The 22,049-nt window shown below is 49.8% G+C and overlaps 2 protein-coding genes across 3 annotated transcripts in view; one reads left to right on the forward strand and one right to left on the reverse strand.

Annotated features, from left to right (window-relative positions):
• Window positions 1–976: 976 nt before the first annotated feature.
• On the forward strand, window positions 977–6,000 carry TMEM121B (transmembrane protein 121B). Its single transcript, XM_079140491.1, has one exon. It carries the CDS (start codon window positions 3,811–3,813, stop codon window positions 5,566–5,568), a length of 1,758 nt encoding a protein of 585 aa, XP_078996617.1. The 5' UTR covers window positions 977–3,810; the 3' UTR covers window positions 5,569–6,000.
• A 7,154-nt stretch (window positions 6,001–13,154) lies between these two features.
• The window catches only part of IL17RA (interleukin 17 receptor A), a 28,381-nt gene continuing 19,486 nt past the window's right edge, over window positions 13,155–22,049 (reverse strand). Inside the window, exons 7-13 of one of the 2 annotated variants that reach the window (XM_079142985.1) lie at window positions 21,814–21,977; window positions 20,669–20,752; window positions 20,084–20,168; window positions 19,320–19,331; window positions 19,015–19,116; window positions 16,249–16,290; window positions 13,155–15,421 (exon numbers count right to left, since the gene is read on the reverse strand). In XM_079142985.1, the coding sequence (XP_078999111.1) occupies window positions 13,896–15,421; window positions 16,249–16,290; window positions 19,015–19,116; window positions 19,320–19,331; window positions 20,084–20,168; window positions 20,669–20,752; window positions 21,814–21,977 (2,015 nt within the window). In that variant the 3' untranslated portion in view covers window positions 13,155–13,895. The remainder of the gene's footprint in view (window positions 15,422–16,248; window positions 16,291–19,014; window positions 19,117–19,319; window positions 19,332–20,083; window positions 20,169–20,668; window positions 20,753–21,813; window positions 21,978–22,049) is intronic. The other variant, XM_079142986.1, reaches the window with a different exon arrangement.

A 22,049-nucleotide genomic window follows, 5' to 3' on the forward strand; every position in this document is an offset into this window, starting at 1 on the left:
CAAGAATAGTATATCACTAGAGGAGCCTTATCTAGTGCCCAACACTTAACAGATGCTTAGGGAAATGGTTTATGAATTGATACCTGCTTAGTTTGTCCCTGTCCCCTGGATGCCTGTGAGTTGCTGCCATTTAGGTTTGTGAGAAGGAGAGTTATAGCTGGTGAAAGCACTGAGTTGAGTGACAAGTCTACATCTAACCCTAACTCTGCCCTTATCTTAAGTGTGTGACTTAGAGTAAGTTGCTTTACCTCTCTGACTCTAGGCTTCCAGGCATTGTATATAAGCCATCTAGCATAAGCTCTAGGTGTTTACAAGGTGCTCAGGAACTGTTTCTTTCCTTTTCTAGATCCTTGTGGGATTTTTACATTTACATTATATATGAGAATGACTTTTTATCTTCCTGCCTCCTATCTCTGTCACGTCTTTTTATGTGTGTGTGGCACTGGGGATTGAACCCAGGGTCATTCTATCACTGGGATACATACTTTTTTTTTTTTTTTTTTTTTTTTTGAGACACAGTCTTGCAAAGTTGCCCAGTTTGGCCTTGAATTTATAATCCTCCTTCCTCAGCCTTCCAAGTTATTGGAATTACAGGCACGTGTCACTGCACCCAGCTCCTCCCCTGTCCCTCCACCCCAGAATTGAGGATTGAACCCAGGGTATCTCTACTACTGATCTACATCCTCAGATTTTTAAATTTTGGATTGGTATTGCTAAGGTGCCCAGGCTGGCTTTGAACTTCAAATCCTCCTGCTTCAGCCTCCCAAGTAGTTGGGATTATAGGTGTGTGCCATCATATGTCTGTCATATCCTTGTTACACCTTTGCCAAGCCCTTTCCAGGCTGAAACAAAGACACTGTGTGTGTGTGTGTGTGTGTGTGTGTGTGTGTGTGTGTGAGAGAGAGACAGAGAGAGAGAGAGAGAGAGAGAGAGAGAGAGAGAGAGGGAGAGAGAGAGAGAGAGAGAGAGAATGTGTATACAGAAGGCTGGACACAGCCCAGTGTAAAGAGGCGCTCCTACCAGTATTCTAGCTACCAACTTATTCCACAGTGTATCCTGACTTCTCATCCTGATCATGTTCTTGTTTTCAGGGTCTATAGCCTGAAGGAAATTGGACTAAAGAATCTCTTACAGAAAGTTAATCTGCCTGATTGACAGTATGCTTCCTAGAAATGAATAGAGTAACTTCACAGGACTGTTGAAATTGAAATAACTGGGGAGGAAATCTGTCCTTACAAAGACACCAGTGAGGGGAGGGCCAGGCCTGACAGGTGAATCTATGAGGAGGGGAGTATGTGTGAGTGGGCCGGGGCTGGGGCAGGTATAGGGGGAGGTGGGGACAGGATCTTCTGTGTTTTCACAGGAGTCCAAGTTCTTTGCTTCATCAGCTGCTTTTGCCTCTTCAATTGCTTCATTGACTTGAGCAGGAGGCTTGGGCCAGCTTCCATGTTAGCTGCTGGCCTGTATTTTCCCTAGGGAAGACTCAGAGACTGGCTATGATCACTGCCATTAGCAGTTGGCAGCTCCCCAATCCACTTTTTTACCTGGACTGGCTCAGTCCTGACATCTGCCAGACCTGCAGTGATGCACACACACGAGTGGAGGCTGTGTCTGTTAATCTCTTGTTCTTTACATCTTGCCCCATGTGGATGAGCACCCACTCGCGTCTCACCCTCCCACATGTCGGCACTGGCTAGCATGGCTGAATCTCACACCCTAGCAGCTTTGCTCTCTGGCACTGATCAAAATGCAGAACTCTGAATGTGGGGGAGCAGAACTCTGAATGTGGTCTCAGGAAGGAATCCAACCCAGATAGCAGCCATCAGTGGCCCACACTATGGGTAAATGCTCCCTGGGAGGCTAAGATATGAACTGAGCAGAATTATGGTACCACCAGCTACTTTTAACTGAGTATATACTCTGAATCATTCTCTGGGCCAGGGCCCTTATAACCATGATCTCTCAATACTCACGAAAACCAATTTAAGGAAAGTTTTGCTAATAAATGGAGGCTCAGGTGAAATAACCGGTTTAACTTCACTCAGACTGTTAAGAAACAGAGTGGGGACACTAGCTCCAGTTCACCTGCTCTCATCCTTATACCTGCTCTGCCTTGTGTAATTGGACATAGAACTTTTAAAAGTTTGCCTCCTCCAACAAGAAAGGGAAGTAGTGCAGGTCATGGGGTCTAAATCCCAACTCTAACATGGATTAGTTGTGCAGACTGGAAAAAGCAAGGTTGGTTGAAATTGACCCTTATCCAAGGGACAGATTTAGGGATGCAGGCTGGGCAAGTAACCTCTGTGGTCCCACTGCATCACCTCCCTGGTGTAATGTGATGTTACCAAAATGAGCCCAGCAGCTGCAGCTTTAAAATAATGAAATCAGGGTGGAACTTTCAGCCTGAAGGATGTGGAGAAGGAGGAAGGCACAGGCAAGCTTCCTGCCTAGCTTCAATGGGGGCTGGGAATGAGATTATGCAGGAGTCCCAGATCTTCCTTGAGCCCCAAATGTTCTAGTCGTGGAAATTTCTAGTCATAGAAAGCCCCTATTCTCCTAAAGGTGGCCCTACCTTCTTCCTGAGTTTCTGCCTTCGGATATCCAGCCTGTGCCATGGACTGAGGTCCATGTGGGTGAGTCAATACCAACTCCCGAGCTTGTTGGTGCAGGGTGGCTGACATGGTCCATTGGTTGTTACTTCTCTGCTTTGGCAGCTTGTATCCTTCCCTGGCCTCCCTTTGCATCTTGGTTTTTATCCAGGTGCCATGTGTCTTAATGACCCTTTGTTTTCCTCTTCGCTAGATACATTTGTTACTTTCCAACTCCTGCTTAAAGACCTCTGTGAATAAATACAAAAAGCCCCTCTTGACTAGGGCCTCTTGGTCAATCCCATCACTCATTCGTCCTCTAAAGTAGTTATATTCAGGGAACTTCCTGATCCACTGGAAATTGGGACTTCCTTGAGGATGACCCTGAATTCAATGCTGGGTGCATGAATATGTAGAACTATATATCTGGGGCTGCCTTTTTAAAATCCGTATTGCTGGACTCCTCCATCAGTTTTTAATGAGTTAAGGAGAGGCAGGATGACCCAGTGGGAAGGGAAGTGTGAAGTGTGGGGGGAAGCCGTCCAGCTGCTGACTGCAATAGGAGCTGCGCTGACCCGGTGGAGAAGCCCGAACCTGTGGCCTGAGCCTGGTGCTTGGAGACTATAATGACATCCAGTCATTGATGCTCCAAGGTTTCAGCGAGTGGAAGTCCTTGGGGTTAGGAATCCTGTGCTTGATAATGTCCTCCTACCACCGCCCCCATCCCAGTCGGCCTCGTTCCTCCTCACTCTGGGGAATACCTGTTCCTTCTTTCTTATCCTCCAGGCTCACACTACTCCCCACCCCAACTCTAATGCCTCAGCGCTCCCCTTCTTCTTTTCTTCCTGCTGATCCAGCGTGCCAGGCTTTCTCCTCCTCTGGTCTTTCCTCTCCCCCTTGAATCCAGTCCTGGTTTCCCCGCCGCCAGTTCCCTTTTTTTGTCTGCTGGGCTAGCTCCCCGCCTCCGCCCCCGCCTCGCCCGCCGTCACCATCACCGCGGTCGGCTCAGCTCCTCGCCTACCCCCGCTCCCAGCCACCCAGGGCTCGGTTCGCCCAGTCCGGTGGCTCCAGTCCGGATCTCGCTGCTGCCCAACCCGGGTACGAGTCCCGGCAGCTGGGGAGGAGGCGGCGGCTGCTGGCCCCGGCTCCCCTCGGCCGCCTCGCCAGCCGAGGTTGGCGGGGAGGGAGCAGCTGGGCAGCCCCCGGAGCCCCTCGGAGGACAATGCACCCGGCGCTCGGCAACCCTCGCGCGGTCTCGTCCTCATCTGGCTCCTTCCCGCCGCCCCCAGCTGCCGCTCGGCTACAGCCCCTCTTCCTCCGAGGGGGTTCCTCCCGCGGCCGGAGAGGCTCGGGCGACAGCAGCACCAGTACCAGCACCAGCCGGGGGGGAGGAGGCGGCAGGCGCGGCGGGGGCGGCTGCTCCCCAAGCAGCAGCACCGGCGCAGAGAGAGAGGACGACGACGAAAGCATCAGCATCAGCAAGCCGCTGGTACCGGCCGCCGCCGCCGCGCTCCCGGGACCCCCGGCTCAAGGGGGCGTCGCGGCCGCCGACTCCGCGCCGGCCGCTTTCTCCTCCTCCGCGGTCACCTCCTCCTCCACCTCCACGCCCACCTCCTCTTGCAGCATGACAGCCGTGGACTTCGGCGGGGGCGCAGCGGCTGGGGCCGTCGGGGGCCCTGGGAGCCGCTCGGCCGGGGGCGCGGGCGGTACCGGGACCGGCAGCGGCGCTTCCTGCTGCTCGTGTTGCTGCTGCTGCGGCCGCCCCACCCGGTCTGGCCGCAGGGGTCGGCGTCGGGGCTGCACCCCTAGCCCTGGGTGCAGCTGGGGCTACCAGGCGCTGTCCGTGGTGCTACTGCTGGCGCAAGGCGGTCTGCTAGACCTGTACCTCATCGCTGTCACTGACCTGTACTGGTGCTCCTGGATCGCCACCGACTTGGTGGTGGTGGTGGGTTGGGCCATCTTCTTCGCCAAGAACAGCCGGGGCCGTCGGGGCGGCGTGGCGAGTGGTACGCACAACCACCATCAGCACCACCACCACGCTGCGCCTCCTCTGCACTTGCCGGTAGCCTCTTCAGCCTCCGCTGGGGCTACCGCCGGGGCCAAGGCGCGCGGCGGACGCGCTAGCGCTGGAGGCCTGGGGAGCGGTCAGGGGGCAACCGGGACAGCGGGCGAGTTCGCCTTCGCCTACCTGGCCTGGCTCATCTACTCCATCGCCTTCACGCCCAAGGTGGTGCTTATTCTCGGCACGTCCATCCTGGACCTCATAGAGCTTCGCGCGCCCTTTGGCACCACGGGCTTCCGCCTCACCATGGCGCTGTCGGTGCCCCTGCTCTACAGCTTGGTGAGGGCTATCAGCGAGGCGGGCGCGCCTACGGGCTCCGCGGGACCCCTCCTGCTACAGCCCCAGCAACACCGTGCCGCTGGTTGCTTCCTGGGTACGTGTCTCGACCTGCTCGACAGCTTTACCCTGGTGGAGCTAATGCTTGAAGGGCGCGTGCCGCTGCCAGCACACCTGCGCTACCTGCTTATCTCTGTCTACTTCCTGACCCTTGCCTCGCCGGTGCTCTGGCTCTACGAGCTCAACTCCTCAACCGTGGCAGCGTCGTCCTGGGGCCAGGCTTCTGGCCCTGGCAGCTGCAGCCGCCTTCTGCGCCTACTGGGTGGCTGCCTGGTAGACGTGCCCTTGCTAGCGCTGCGGTGCCTCCTAGTGGTGAGCTACCAGCAGCCCCTCTCCATCTTCATGCTCAAGAACCTCTTCTTCCTTGGCTGCCGAGGCTTGGAGGCCCTGGAGGGCTGTTGGGACCGGGGAAGTCGGGCCTCCCCTAGTAGGGTCAGAGGTGGTTACGGTGCTCCGCCCTCTGCCCCGCCGCCTCCACCCCCACCACCTCAGGGAGGTTCCCAGCTGGGCCACTGCATCTCTGAGAACGAGGGAGGTCCCCATGGTTATGTCAACACACTGGCAGTGGCTTCCCAGAATTGAGGGAGTGAAGGACAACTTTACTTTGAGGTTGAGTCCCCAGGCCCCATGGCCTCTGACCTCTTTCCCTGATTTGGTTAGGCTTTGTTGGGAAGAGGTGACTTTTATTAGGGCTGAGGGCCAGTACATCCTTTTGCACCCCTTGGTAAAGACAACTCAGAGGGAGCAGTAAACTGTGGGGGAGATGGATCCACTTACCCTGTGCTCTCTTCTCCATATCTTACCCCAATACTGACCTCCATGGGACTGAATGACTGCTTCCTGCTTTCCCTGCCTCACCCAAATTCCCATCCATTGTGGGAGAAAATGGAGGAAAGGGGTTGTCCAGGCAGGGGGTGTTGCGCCTTGGGCATTTACCAGCCTGTTTAGGGCTGTGGTTTGTAACCACTGACTCCAAATCCACTCTTCCCCTCGTGTGTCTATTGCAGAAAGTAGATGGGGGCCGGTTGGGGGGGAGAGAGATAGATAGAGAGAGAGAGAGAGAGAGAGAGAGAGAGAGAGAGAGAGAGAGAGAGAGAGAGAGAGAGAGAAAGAGAAGCATGTTTCCTTGTGTCTACCCTGTGGCCCTTGCAACCAGAAGGAGGTTGGGGGAAATTTTGCCCCTGCAATCTCCTCTTTCCTGCCTGAATTTGTGACCACAAATTCCCAGGAGAGTGGGCCCTGGAGTTAGCCAGTTGCTCTCCTCAAGGGAGAGGCTCCCCTAGGTCTTCCTCAATCCCACTCCTCCCTTCTTAGCTTGGGAGGAGGGGTCCATATTCTAAGGACCAAACAGCACCCTTTCTTGGGTGAGTGAGCATTTCTACCTCCATGCTTTCCACTTTGTTGCATCGTGCACTGATGCTGCTTGCAAAAAATAAAGAAAAAATAGAAGTTGCATTCAGCGTGGCCCCAGATCCCATTGGGGTTTGGTGCCAGTGATTACAGGGTCTGTGGAGTATCAGCCATTGGCTTGCCCGTCTTCTTTTCCTAACCTATCCAGAATGCTTATCCTTCCTGTGTGAATGCTGGCTGGGTCAGAACTGGGCTCAGAGAATCAGCTTTGGTGGGCCTCCTGAATGGGTGTGAAGTTGGATTTCCCATGGGCTCAGGGGAGTAGGACTCCCAGACCCCATGTGTCTCTCCTCTAGGGAACTAGTATAGCTCAGGAAGGGTGTCAGAGACCTTTCTCTGCTCTACTTATAGAACTCACTAGGAAAGAGGCAGGGTGCAGAACCCTGACTGGCTAGCTTTCCCCCATGCTGTTCCTCTTACTAAGGTGATGACAACCAGGGTTGCCCACTTACAGACTTGGGGTGGGACATCACTCTTGGAATCGTTGAGGCAGGATAAGTATTTTTTAGGTGAGGTACAAGTGCAGGAAGACGGTAGGGACCAAGGCCAGGAAATACTCGCTTTCCTCCACCCACAATAGGATGGGATGGGGGCAAAACTTTAGGAATTTTAGGTTCTCTTTCTCCTTTCTTCTGCTTTGGGAGTCCTATGTAGTGTAATAAACGCTAGACAAAGGTGCAGAAGACATGGATTCTCATTTACTCACTATTTTTGAATGACATTATTTTAATTTTCTTGGTCTGTTACTTCCCTAGTGTAGCATTCTTTGTGTTTAGGTCTCTTGAAAGCTTTGATCACAGTGCTCTCTGTAAAGGTGGATAGGAGAGGAACCAGCCAGGATACACTTGTGGAACATTCCCTGCTTCTGCCCTGGATGTGTCTGTGGCCTCAAGCTGAAAGAGCAGGTGCTATTGGCACCTGAGCTAAGTGGGCTTGCAACATCTTTTTCCACTCCATTGTCTCTGCCCTTTCCTAGACCCCCCAGCACGTGGAAGGGCCCAGAGTGCCAAGTCATGACAGTGCACTAACCCTGCAGCCAGGACACCCAGCCAAAATAACCTCTTGTTTTGGTTTAGCTGGGATCCTTTGGGAGCCAAGGGGATGCTTGGGGTTCCTTCTCCCCAAACTGCCTGGTGGCTTGTGGGCAGAAGCCATCCACGTGGACAGGTACGTGAGGGGCTGAAGTTTGACCGGAGTGTTCTGGAGCCTGCCCTACTCTGAGTGGGTAAGGGTGGGGAATGTTTACAGTTGGCACCCTCTGGGCTCTCACTCTTCTTGCACTGTGGTGGCTGGCTGGATTTGACAACAGATCTGTTTCTGCCTTCTCCCCACCCTGGACTGACTCCTCTTCTTTTGATTGGACTCAAGGTTCTGGGGCCCAGGCCCAGATGGGAATTGACAACTACTCCTGCTATTCCCATATCTTCTCTTCAGCTTTGCTGTTTTTCTGCTACCTAATCTCAGTGACTGTGAAAGGGCATCATGTCTGAGCCATGGCTGGCCCTGGCTGGCCCCTGACTCACTTATGTTCTACTGTTCTACCCTTTTGATGGCCATCTCCCTGCTGAGTGACTGGGTATGAACTCTGAGTGCTGTTGGGTTTTGGATGGGGGTGTGATAGGTTCAAGTGAGCTGCCCCTTCCCTGAGTATGTGGAGATGATGGCAACAAGGCCAGTTCTGACAGAGGTCAGGCCTGCTCAGGTCCTGCCTAAGGTCCCGTCTCCCTAACTCACTCCCAGTATTCGCTTTTACACATTGACCACAATTACTTTGTGCGTAGGGGGCAGGTCCTTCCTTTTGGTGTGTTTTATTTTGGGTTTTTCACACATTACCCCTTTTCTAGTCTCAATAAGAAATGTCCCCTAAAGCTCACTTTTTCTTGTTTTTTTTTTTTTCCTTGCATTCCAGGGCATCTAAAGTGCAGGGATCAAACCTGAGATGTTCCCTAGCGTTCTGATGACCAGGAAGATGTGCTGCCCCTGTGGCCTGTGCCAGCAGTATGGTTCATAGAAAAGAACTCTGGGCTCAGAATCTAGATCTGCCTGCTCCTGACATTTGAGTGTATGTGTGGGTTCTCTACTTGAACCCCTCAAACTTTATCAATTTAGACCCTCTCTAAAAACTATTGATTGATTGAGAAGGAGGGTCTCCCTTTGAAGCCAGGCTGGGATTACAGCCATGCACCACACTTAGCTAAGACCATTCCCTTTTAGAATGCCCTGATAATGAGCTGGTAGATTTTTGTAGAAGAGGACTAGCTGGGAGCTAGAGCCCAGAAGAAGGAGGGAAGTGGCACCTCACTAGCATTTATCACTTTTTTTTCTTTCTCTTTATAAAAATAAAACCAGACTCTGTTCTGAAAATAAAAAACTTGAGACTTGTGACACGCTTCCTGTGTGGTTTGTTTTAAGATCTTTCCTGTCCTGGTTTCCTTACTAAATTCTTAAATGTCACAGTGACATTTGTCATCATTTCATATGTTGGTGTTAACATTGTGGGTACACCTTGGCTAGGTAGTTGGAGCGATTCAGGGAAGCAGAGGGCTGTGGCCTGGGGCTGGGGGTCTAGCCAGGTCTTCTGTAGGCATGGCTAACTCTGATGAGAGGGACTCCCCCAGTTGCCTCAGTTTCTCCTAGAATAGCTTTCCAAAGTGAAAGGCTGGAGAAACAAATTTTTATTCATTTATTTTTTTTGAGATGAGGTATTACTATGTTACCCAGCCTGGTCTTCAACTGCAGGGCTCAAGCAATCCTCCCACCTCAGCCTCCTGAGTAGCTAGGATTGTAGTCATGTGCCACTGTGCCTGGTGAGGAACTAATTTTTAATACTCTTTCCTTCCCTATCACTCTTGCCCCAGCCAGAAACATGAATTCTTATATATGAATGAGAAGAAACAAGCCATGTCTTATTTATTTATTTACAGGAAGGAGACTATTAAGTCTAAGGCAGAATCTTGGATCAGCACCAAAATAAAACCACAGTAATTTTTCTTAGCATAAAGGCAGCCAGTACTATTCACTCCACTCTTGTGTTGTTACTCCAGAGTGTACTGCTTTCTGCTAGTCCAAAGGCTTCACAGCAGTCTGGCCCAGCAGGGCACAGGAGGCCGAATCAGAGCATGGAAGAGCCAGGGAGCCTGGGCTTGTGTGGTCTCTTCCTAGCTGTGTGGCTTGGGCAATCCCCAGACCTCCTAGAACTGGTTCATCATTTTTAAACAGTGAGAATGGATGAGGTGGCATCTGCCAAAATGGCCCTTGTTGATTACAACAAATTAACATACAAAACAATCACAGAACAACCTAAGAACATGTTCTTAAATCTGATGTAAAATAGGAAGATTAATTTGGCTAAGCATGTTTTGCATATGGGTATGTCTTAGAGTCAAGTCAACTGGTGCTCAGCTAATTGTTCAGCTGGAACGTGTCAGAAGGCCCCTGGGAAAGATGGAGGAGAGCTTTGGGTGACCAATTCAGCATGGCAATGTAGGGGACAATCTGACCCTCCAGGGCTGGCTCCAAGGAGGAACACAGAAACATATCCCAAGGTTGACTGTGGGATTATCTCATTTCCTCCTTGTCACGTTTTCCTGAGGCCTGGGAAGATGAGGTAGCTTGTGAACACCACACTGTAGTCAGCAAAGGAAGTCAGGTCTGTCACCTCCAGAATCTGCAGTACCTTGGGAGCCTTCAGATATCAGCCACTTAGTTCACCTTTCCCTCCACTTTAGTTCTGGCTACAAAGCTGTTTTTCAATTTCACAGAAGAGGCGAGAAAAGCCAACCAGTGGGACACCCATGTTTAGGGTGAGGGCACATGTAGGGGGTTGACCAGTGGCAGCTTGCCTCTCCTTGAGTCACCATCATTTCTGAAAGGATCCAGCAAGCTAGTTCCTACTGCAGTGTTCACAACCAGAGGGGCTGCTCTTCCTGGGAGAGGAATCTAGGTGCCAGGGCTGAGAAGGTGGAGACATGTTGGACATGACTTCTTTCACCCTTCAAATCATGATGGTGGTCTCCATGTTCCATGAATGGACAAGGCTGTCTCCACTGGGTGACCACATGCCTTCACCACCCTAAGTGGACAAGAGTGGGGCCCAGTGCCAGGACTTAGGGAGGCCATCAGCCATGGAGAGCTGGGGAGGAGCCTAAAGCAAGAAGACCCTGGGAGCCATTGGGAGTGATGTGACATGGGAAGTGGGGGGGCATCTACTTGACAGTTCACACACATGGGGTTGGGGGCAAGCACTTTATAGTCTTATAATATAATCTATAGGCTCTGTGTTGTTGCCATTTTCCCACAATGCACATATTCACAAGTTTGAGCTCCTAACATACACCAAGAATTGGAGCACAGTTTACTGTTATAATTTGTAAAAGCAAACACTAGGGGGAAAGAAGCAATAAATAACAGCAGGAGAAGCAGCCAAATAGCACTCCAGCTCACAAGCTGCTTTGCCCCTGGATCAGGTCAGGGCTCAGAGAACTACGGATTCGCTTGGCTTCCTGCAGAGGCAGGGGTGTACTGGACCCAGCAGTGGCTTATATGGATTGGGTGCTTCTTGGGACACCTCAGTGCCTTTCATGTGGATTTCATGGATTCCTCACAAGACCCTGTGAGGAGGGAACTCCTGCCATGCCCTTTTTAGGGATGAGGGAGAAACAAGGGAATGACATTAAAGAAAGAAATGAAGCCAGCACATGGTGGCATGTGCCTGGAGTCCCAGGCACTCAGGAAATTGAGGCAACGGATGGCCTGAGCCTTGGAATTTGAGGTCAGCCTGGGAAATAGTGAGAAAAGAAGTGGGGTAGAGAAGAGGGAGGGAGAATAGGGGAAAGGAAGGGTAAAGAGGCCATGTGGATTGTCAATTCCACTTGTATGACATGTCCAGAGTAAGCAAATCTATGGTCACCTAGGGATGAGGAGATTAAGTGGTGATGACTAGGGATGCTGAGTCTCTTTTTTGGGTAATAAAAATGTTCTAAACTTGATTGTACTAAAGGTTGCTGAAACCGGAATATACTAAAAGTCACTGAGGTGTACAGTCACCTGAGCATTGTACTGTATGTATATAAAATGTATCTTGATAAAGATGTTAGGGGGAGGGCTGAGGATATAGCTCAGTTGGTAGAGTGCTTGCCTTGCATGCACAAGGTCCTGGGTTCAATCTCCAGTACCAAAAAACAAAACAAAACAAAACAAAACAAAACAAAAACCAAAAACAAAAAGATGTTAGGGAGAAAAATCAGTCACCATGGAGCTAAAGGGGACTTAAGACACAATGGCAACTGAGGACATTTTTCTTTTTTTTGGTACCAGGGATTGAACCCTGGCGTGCTGAACCACTGAGCCACATCCTCTGCTCTTTTTAATGTTTTATTTACACACAGGGTCTAAGTTGCTGAGGCTGGGTCTGAACTTGCGATCCTCCTCCCTCAGTTTCCCAGGCCACTGGGACTACAGATGGGAGCCACTGTACCCAGCTCTGAGACATTTATTGATAAGGCCTCAAAAAGCAGCTAGAATTCAAGGTTTGTGATCAAGATGGAAAGTTTGCTTCAGGGAACCATGCAGTGGCTTTGGGCCACTTTGCTGTCAGGCAGAGCCCTGGCTTCAACAAGAGCAGAGTCACTATGGTGTCCTGTACTCTGGACATCTAATATATATGTACTGGGAGCTGCGGAAATTGACAGGAAGCTTGGTTGGCATCTTGATCCAATGCTGCTCACTGCCAGGATTACTAGAGAAGAAAGATGGAGCCTGAAAGGCTGATGGCAGGGAGGGGTTGATTCCTTTTCTCCCTTATCTGGACCTTTGCTGCTGTTGGACCGAGTACAAGGAACACATTGGAAATTTCTGTCTTGGTGGTCCTGCTGCTGCTAGGCAAAATCTGTCTGCTAGAAAGAATAGACCTATGGTAACATGTAACTCAAAATAACTATGGAAATTCTTGGCAGAGTTAACAACTTTACTGAATCTCTTCCATGCACGTGCATGTCCACGCGCACACACCTGTTATGCTGGCTTTCCTATCAGAGTCCTCTCCTCCGAGCTGAAGCTGGGAAGGACATGCAGGTCTGATGTCTGGAGTGGAGAGCACTTGAGGACAGGATCGGGGGCATCCCTGAGTGTTCTTTAGCTTTGTCTACCCCAAGAAGGCACTTGAGAAACAATATTTTCAAACACGGGGCTTGAGTCTCTCAGATGCTGTCTTGAACCTTAGACCTTTAGGTACACAGTGGCACACGTTCCCTGCCCCCAAGGGACCTGTCTAGATCTTCACTACATCCCTTCCTACCCCACATCTCACCTCACTCTGCCCCACTCCCCAGGGCTTCCTGAGCTCAGGGGGCTTCAGTCCCAGGGTGAAGCCAGGCATCCCTGAGGAATGCTGGGCCCCAGCCCTCCCACTGACTGGCAGTCAGAACATGAGCTCCGGATTCCAGACTCTTCTTCCTGCTGAACGCTGTTAGGTTTCACATCACACACTTCTATCCTGTTTTTAAAAATGATCTGAGGTGACTTCCAGGCATGTCTGGCACTCAGTCCCCTCCCCTGCAGGGAAACAGCTCACCTTTTATGAAAGGAGTCCCCAGCAGGCCTCCGGGCTGCTGTCCCAGCTCCTAGCCTGACCTACAAGGTTCTCCCTACCCTGAGGTCTGGCCTCCTCCCATCCACATCTCTCCTGCCTTCCCTTCCAGTACTCACACCCCCAGACTGCTCCCTTCCCTGGGACTATGACATTCCCTGAAACCAGCCTCTCCCTGGGCCACGGCCCTGCTCTGTAATTTCACACCTTGGGCAGGCCTCTATTCACTTTTTTTTTTTTTTTTTTCTTTTAAAAATTTTTTTAGTTGTTTTTTGTTAGACCTTTATTTTATTTATTATTATGTGGTGCTGAGAACCCACACATGCTAGGCAAGTGCTTTATCACTGAGCTACAACCCCAGTTCCTCTATTTAGTCTTTATATCTTGTTTGATCTTCCCCATTCCATGTTTGTTAATTTTTCTTCTCACTAGATGTTAAGCACCTTGGTGGCCAAGGCCACAGATGTGCAATATATTTTTGTATTCTAGATGAATGGCACATAGTAAGTGCCAAATAAATGCTGAGTGAATCAGTGAATGACTCAGCCATGAGTTCCTGGGAATGGGTTGTGAATTCTTGTGGGGACACAAGATGACCAGATATGGTCGCATAAAAAAAAAGTTATGGAGGGGTTCTGGGATCAGAATGAGGATGTCTACATTTTATTTTACTCAATTTATTTTTAAGATAGGGTCTTTCTATGTCATACAGGTTGGTCCTGAATTCCTAGGCTCAACTGATCCTTCCATTTCAGCCTCCGAAGTAGCTGGGACTGCAGGCTCATGCCACCATGCCTGATAAGATACCTGCATTTTAAAGGCAGACTCTTCACATACACACATATACACATCCATGTACACATTACACCCAAATGCACACACATACCCTTTCAAGGCTTGGGACCTGGAGGCCCTAGGAGGCGGCCTGCTCTTCTACAGCCATCCTCTCTGACTCCACACTGTCCCAGCCAGAGTTCTTTTGGAGATCTTGGAAGAAAAGCTGCTGCTGGAGGCTTCTCAGGTCCTGCAGAAGCTCAGGAGACAGCTGCTCAGCTGATGTCCCCAGGTCCTGTTCTTCTTCTTCCTCCTCCTCCATTTCCCCAAGCCCATCAGGGGGCTGTGGGGAACTCCTGGAGATGTAGCCCTGGTCTGACTGCACAGATTGCCGCTGCTCCTCCTCACAGGGTATGGAGGGGTCCTTGAGGACCAGTGCAGGACCTTCCAAAACACCCTGGGCCTGACCATTCAGACTCTGCTGCAGAATCGAGAGCATTAAGCCCTCCAGCTGCTCCCTCACATCATCTGGGAGGTGGCCAGGTGATGCCATTGGAGTGCTGCAGAGAGGTGAGTCCTCAGAATCCTCGGGGACGAAGAGGATGCTGTTTCTCCGTAGGCCGTGATCCTCCAGCAGGGGGCAGGCCTCACCCTCCTCCATCAAGGCTAGCCGGCCCGCTACGTTGTTCTCAGCAAGAGGAACCAGCTCCACTGCACAAGCAGCAGGAATCTGCTCTCCGGGCAGCACCACTGTCTGAATGGCCTGGGTTGCCAGCTCCCCCTGGGGCTGCAATTGGGGTCCCAGCCTTGTTATTCCCCTTCCTTCCTCACCCATGCGTACATCTACCACCAGGCAGCCCTCAGAGCCAGGTTCCCGCACCAGGGGCTTCTGCCTGACAATCCCACTCCCTGATGGCAGCAGCGGCTCTTCAAACACCTCTTCATCCAGGGATGGGAGGTCCTGGTCATCAGGGGTGCAAAGGTTCTCCTGCTCAAACCAGTCAGGACACTGAGTCTGCCACTCCCGGAACTTCTCCACGGCCTCCTTGAGCTGCCAGCCACTGGGGCTCTGCAGGTAGTTTTCCCCTGTGAGCTCCTGGAGGCGGTGCATCCGGCCAGGTTCAAACATCTCCAGGTCCTGGATACGGAAGTAAACCTCCTCAAGCTTGTCCATAAGCGGGTACCTGGAGGTGATGTTGAAGAGGTCGGGGACATCGCTCTCACTGCTGATGCCAGTGAAGTAGCAGATGATGTAGGTGCCAAAGCAGGCTGGCTTCTTGAAGTCTGGCAGGATCATATTCATGGCTGCTGTGAAAAGGTCCCCAGTGGGCTTCCAGCGGTCACACCGTAGCTGGATGGTGGGCTCCTCCCAGCCCAGCATGGCCTGCCATTTGGCCTGGGTACCTCGGGAACACAGGATGATGATTTTGGAGTTGCTCTCCACCATTTCCTGCTTCTGTCGGCCCACCCAGGTCATGACCCCCACCTCTGAGATGACTTGTTCTTCGAGGAGGTCAAGAGCCACTTCAGTGCCACAGGTGGTGAGCAGGAACTGGGCGAATTTTAGAACCACATCCACGTAGAGAGGGTGGTCGGCTGAGTAGACAATCCAGACCTTCCTGGGCTTTAGCAATGGGGGGGTCAGGTCAGCAGTGGGCAGGACACCTAGAAGAACCAAGAGAAGACCACATGCTTGATCCTCATGCCCCAGGCCCAGGGCAGTGTCCCCTGGTCAGCCTGTAAAGGGCCTGGATCAAGCACGGAGCTTGGCTCTCAAGCCCAAGAAACACAACCCGAGTCTTTTAGAAAAAGCAAAATGTTGTTGTCTTGACTTGTTTGGGCTGCCTGAAAAAAAAAATCAGATTATTGCCTTGTGTGAAGAAGAGTCTTTCTCTCACATTCCTATTCAGCCTTTAGTCTATACTTTAATCATTTTAATTGGAAAAAGAAAAAATGGTGCAAAAAAAAAAAAAAAAATGGTGCCAGCAGACCTAGCTATGTGTCTGCTCAAGGAAAGACCTTTCTTCACAAGATATGGTACACTCACTTTTCTTTCCTTGTCTGAGTGATTAAAAACATGGTGTCCCAGCCAGGCACAGTGTCACATGCTTGTAATCCCACTGACTTGGGAGGCTGAGGCAGGAGGATCACAAGCTTAAGGCCAGCCTCAGTAACTCAGCAAGGCCTTAAGCGACTTAGTGAGACCATGTCTCAAAATGAAATATAAAAAAAGAGCTGGGATGTAGCTTAGTGGTTAATCACCCCTGAATTTAATCCCCAGTACCAAAAAACATGGCATCCTAAGGTATTTGGGGCACCCTGTAGGCTGTTTGTATGCGGCATTTGGAGGTAGTCCTAAATGTGAAGTCTCCTGAAAGGAGGGGCTCAGGAGTCAAACCATACAAGGTGACCCATTCATCTATCCTAAGGACCTACCACCAATCTTTAAAAACAATAACACAAACCAGCTTTCAGAGACCAGGATTACTGACCAGTGTATTTGGTGTCATTTCCGTATTTTTCACGATGAGACCCTGAAAGGAAAAGAAATATACTGGAATGACTCTGCTGAAAGGGAAACAGGGACCAGCTCACAGGGTGTCTGACAGGAGTGCTCACAAAGGACAACCGATAAAGAGGGAAATCAGACACTTTTGGGCCTTCACAGGGAGACCATGTTGGGGCACTGTGCAGCCATAAGGCCTGACTGGCTGCCATAAGCAGTGTTACTAACACCTCTGAAACTCAGTTTCTTCTGTAAAATGGGTCTGAGGTGTAGTAGATGAGATCATGTGTGTGGAAGTACCTGTGCATCATACACACTCAGTCAGCTGGGGGTTCCTGTGATATTTGTGATACTGACCCAGTTGAGCCTGTCATGGAGGCCAAACTGCAGGGAAGCCAGGGATCTGAGCCATGGTGAGGGGCCAGAGAGGCGCTTTATGAACAAATGCTACTGGAGGAAAAGTTCTTCCCCAGAAGTGTCCTTATAAGAGGCAGATAGCTTTTGACATTCTTTTCCAAAAGCAGCTTGCACCCAGTCACTTACAACATTTCCTCCTGGTATTTTTGAGGTGAGGAAGGGGAACCAATTGTTCCCCTTGGACATGTGATGAAAAAAACCACATGGAACAGTTAACTCTTCCGGGACAGTTGGGGTGAACAGAGTTCATGGATGTTCATGTAAGAGAGTTATTTTATTTATTTAATTAATTCTTAATTCTTTCTTTCTTTCTTTTTTGTGATACTGAGGCTTGAACCCAGGGTCTTGTATATACTATGCAAGCAGTGTTGTGCCACCACCAAAGATTAGGAACCTTAATTTCATCCTTACTTTTTGGGCCTTTTCCAATCTAAAAAGACAGTCTAATAACTAGTGGGGTTTTCCTTTCCTTCACCCTGCAGTGTGTAGTACTTCAGAAAATGGTCAGAAGTGTTACAGCAGCTGGGGATGCTGCTCAATGGGACAGTACTTGCCTGTATACACAAGGCCTGGTGTTCCATACCCAGTATCACACATGCACACATACACAGTACAATGGCAGAAATAAAACAAAAACAAAAATACCTGCTAACATCTACGGAGAGAGCCTTACTTTTTTTTTTTCCTGTAGTGCTAGTAATTAAATCCAGGTCTCACATGAGATAGGCAAATGCCCTGACACTGAGCAACACCCTCACCCTGACAACTCTTAGATTTTATAAAGCAGTAGAGATGTCATTTGATCCTTGCAATAATTTTCTGGATATAATAATTAACACTGATTAATACCTAATTCTGATGCAGCTTCCAGATGAGAGAAGAAACAGTTTAGGGTTATAGGGGAACCAGGGAAAGTCCAAGCCCCTAAATGACCCATGTTCTCCTTGACTAGCACTTGACCAGCAGAGGGGTACAGAGGGAAAAGGAACCACTGTGTACTGATGCCCACCAACAGGACCTTCCTTGGTATTTTATTTAATCTCACTATAGCTCTCAGAGGCATTACTACTTCATTCTACAGAAAGGAAAATGGAAACAGATTTGTCAAGTAACTTGTCTATGACTGCAAAGCTGGTGAGGTAGAGCAGAGTCTACAGTTGTGAGTTCAGGGTTCAGAGCCTGAGATTCTCTATCACACCCTGCTGTCCCTTGTTATTCTTCCTGACCATGGATGTACAAGTCTGGGGGCTGCAGGATGGGTTTGTTCAGGTCACTCCACCTGGCTAGTTGATCATTCCTGATGCAGGGCAATTTCCCATAGCTCCTTCCAAACTGTTGATTTTAATATAATTTTTTTTATGTACTGGGTACTGAACTCAGGAACACTCTATCCCAGAGTTACACTCCCAGTCCCCCTTTTTTAAAAAATATATTTTAGTTGTTGATGGATATTTATTTATGTATGTATGTATGTATACATGTATGTATCTGTGGTACTAAGGATTGAACTCAGTGCCTCACATATGCTAGGCAAGTGCTCTACCACTGGGCCACAACCCCAACCCCATCCCCAGTCCTTTTTATATTTTATTTTGAGATAGGGTCTGGCTAAATTGCCCAGGCTAGCCTTGAACTTGAAATCCTTCTGCTTCAGTTTCCTGAATAGCTGGGATTACGGATGTGTGTGACTAATTCTATTTTAATAATAATAAACATAACTGGCCAGTAGTTTTTTGGGGAATGGGAGAGACACTGGGGATTGAACCCAAGGGCACTCAGCCACTGAGCTATATCCCCAAACCTTTTTACTTTTTGAGATCACGTTTTCTAAGTTTCTGAGGTTGGCCTCAAACTTGTGAACCTCCTGCCTCAGCTTCCTGAGTCCCTGGGATTATAGGTGTGTGGCCAAGAACACCCAGTTGTTAGTAACTACGGAGAAAATACTATGTGCTAGGTTTTGTGCTAAAGATTCATGTGTATTATTTCACTTAATCTTTACAATAGCCTATGATGTCAGTATTATCTTTGCCATTTTACAACAGAGAAATCTGAAGTTCAGAGAATTAAAAAATCTTCCTAGGTAGTCAGTGGTCTTTGAGTCCAGGTCACCTGCCCTTGTTCTAGATTTCTGAGAACTGTGATGACTGTGTGGTGTAAGAGAGGCAATGTCTATACTTAGTTGAGATTACAGGGCTGAATTGAAGGGCGCCCTCTGAGCACAGTCTTACAGAGAAGGTCTAGCAGTGAGACTGGTTAAGGAAGCAGGAGAAGGAAAGACATAGGGAGAAAAATGAGGAACAGGGGAAAGCTCCAGGCCTCTCCTAGAGTCCCTTACCTGGTAGCCTCCATGTCATGCAGACAATCAGCAGGATGATGGAACCCACCAGCAGGACAGAGATGCCCGTGATGAAGCCATACACCCACAGGGGTATATACTCTGTGGCAAGTAGAACAGCATGAGTTACAGGCAGGGGTCTCCAGCCCCATTCCCCAGTTCCTGGCTCTGTCTCCTCTGGCCTGCACCAGGTCAGAGCTTCAGGTTCAGCCGGGTCTGCCTGGCTGGGTTCAAGGCTCAGTTAGGAACTTCTGTGACCCTTGGGGAATGTCCCCTGACACATGGGAGAAGGGGTCTGAGCTTACCTGCAACTGTGACTGCAATGAGAACCAAAAGGAAAAAAGAGAAAACAGTGTTTTTAATAATTAGCAGTAATTACAAAACCCATCACTTACGTCCAGAGGACCTTAAAGACCTTGACCCTGCACCCAGCACTTTAGATATGGGTCAAAGTTAATGCAGCCACCTACACGAAGCACCCTCAGTTGTTAGTCTAAGAGGTGCCTCACCTCCCACCTGGGAGGCCAGGTTCTTTTCCAGCCCTGTGCCACATCTGCTGCTGTGCAGTCAGCATGGTGATGACCTCATGGGAGTTGGGGACCCATGGCTTCTGAAGGAGAAGTAGGCAGTTGGCTCAGGTAGGAAGCTGAGGCTCTACCATGACCTTGGTATGTGATCCTGAACAAGTTATTTAACATCTCTGCCTCAGTTTCCTCATCTGTGAACCTGGGGTGGGGAGTCTCTACTTCACCATACTGTGACTCACAGTTTGTGAGGATTAAAAATGGACAGTGTGTTAGAGCACTCCCACTGTATGTGTTGCCTAACTGTAACTGTGCTAGCAATAATCCCTTCTTCCAGTCAAGGAAGCAGGTTAAGAACTCTGCCCAAGGCTACAAGCTCATGAAAGGCAGTCAGGAGTCCAGTTCAGGAGAGTGTCTCCAAATTATGTTCCCCTCCCAACCTCCTTGCCACTCCTAGGACCAGGTCAGGACTCAGTTCCAGGGGATGATCTTCACCCACCCTCACCCCAGACACGCATGGTCCAGGGCAGAGGTATCCCTCCTACCTGGAATCTCTGGGACCTCTGGGCAGAGGATGGTCACGGTATGTCTGAGGCAGTCATTAAGGCAGCTGCTGAAGAAGGGCTGGACCTGGGAGAGGAGAGAAAGAGCTGAAAAAGGGCCTCTGAGAGGTGGCAAGATATGCCTACTCCCATGCTTTTTCAACAGCAGAGTCCATTTCCAAGTAATGAACCCTGGGTGGCCAGGCCAGGATCCCCATGTGGCTGTTGAGTGGGGCATGATGGCATATGCCTATAGTCCCAGCTACTCAGGAGTCTGAGGCAGGAGGATCTTGGCAACATTAAAATACTTTATCTCAAGAAACCAAAAAGATATTTCCATGGGTTGTTGAACCACATCTCCTATCTGTGTAAGGGGTCAAAAGTGTCCTGCCCAGGTGGGGTCGGGAGAACAGGGCAGGTGAAAGGCAGGATGGTGCCTTCCTTCCCTGTCAGGGCATCATGGACACAGTGGTGATGGTGCTTGGAGACAGTGCAGGGCACAGCTGCCTCCCTTGCTTACCTCGCCCTTTGGCAGGAAGGCCCACCTGTGCACACTCTCCCATACCTGTGTGCACCACACCCACCCACCTGCACTTGGTGGCGACAGCACCAGTTAGAGTTGTATAGAGGGAGTGTGAAGTTGGCTCGCTGGTGGAATTCCTCTTGTTTGGGCTGCAGAGAGAAGAGGATGGAAAAGGCCAGTTGGACCAGAACTTGCTACATCACATCCCCAAGGAAGCTGTGGGGAACATCACCCTCATGGACCAAGTGCACTTCTCAGAAGGTCAGAGGGAGAAAGGCTTTTCAGATTCCTGTTCCAGAAAAATTGATCATTCGGCAGGACGACTGGTTTGCTGTCAACTGATAAACACTGTTATTTCCTCCTCTGCATGGCTGCTGGGGACTGTAGGGACAGATCTGTGTTCACACCCAGCAGGGGGACAGACCACATAGCACATCTTTTCTGCACTAATCTGGCTTCATCTTATTTCTTATCTTTATGTTCCCTTTGTTTTAATCCCCACGTTTCTTCTTCTTTTTTTTTTTAATATATTTTTTAGTTGTCGATGGACCTTTATTTAATTAATTTATTTATATGTGGTACTGAGAATAGAACCCAGTACCTCACACATGCTAGGCAAGTGCTCTACCACTGAGCCACAACACCAGCCCATTTCTTCTTATTTTTAATGTTCAAATCCCTTTTGGAGCCAGGCTTAGTGACTTAGACTCAGCCACCGAGGTAATCCCAGCAACACAGGAAGATGAGGCAGGAGGATTGGAAGTTCAGGGGCAGCCTTAGCAATTTAGTGAGGTCTTAAGCAACTGAGCAAGACCCTGTCTCAAAATTTAAAAAAGGGCTGGGGATGTGGCTCAGTGGTAAAATGTCTCTAGGTTCAATTCCAGTATCAAAAAAAAAAAAAAAAAAAAAATCCTTTTTTGGAATAAAATAGAAGAAAAATAGCAAATAGAGAATAAAGGAGAGAAGCGGGAAGGAAGAACAAAAAGGACTGGAGAGAAGGGCAGGGCAGAATCAAATCTATTTCATCAACTAAAGAATTAGCTACAGGATGGAAAGCTATAGCTTGCTGAGAGACCTGGCCAATTCTGATGTGGCAGTGTTGGACTCCGGGCTTCTGGCAACACAGTTCTGCCAGGACCAGAGGCAGAGGCCCAAGGCTTCCAAGAGGGGGTCTGCAGCTATGTCAGATGGGTGATGAAATGACCATTACCGCAGGTATCTGCTGTAGGTACTCGAAGCATCTGTGGTCCTCTGCGTGTGGAAAACTGTTGAGTAGGATCTGGTAATGGGAGGATTCGTTCCACAGGGTGAAGCTCACCCGCAGCTGGTGGGCCTCCAGGGTCTCCGCAGTGATGTTGGGGTCCCAGAGGCTGCCTGCCAGGGGCATAGATGTGGTCTGGGAGTGAGGAGTGGTGTGTGTGCCCGAGTGTGTGCATGTGCACAAGT

This window comes from Sciurus vulgaris (assembly GCF_902686455.1).
Source record: "Sciurus vulgaris genome assembly, chromosome: 5".
Classification (NCBI taxonomy): Eukaryota; Metazoa; Chordata; class Mammalia; order Rodentia; family Sciuridae; genus Sciurus; species Sciurus vulgaris.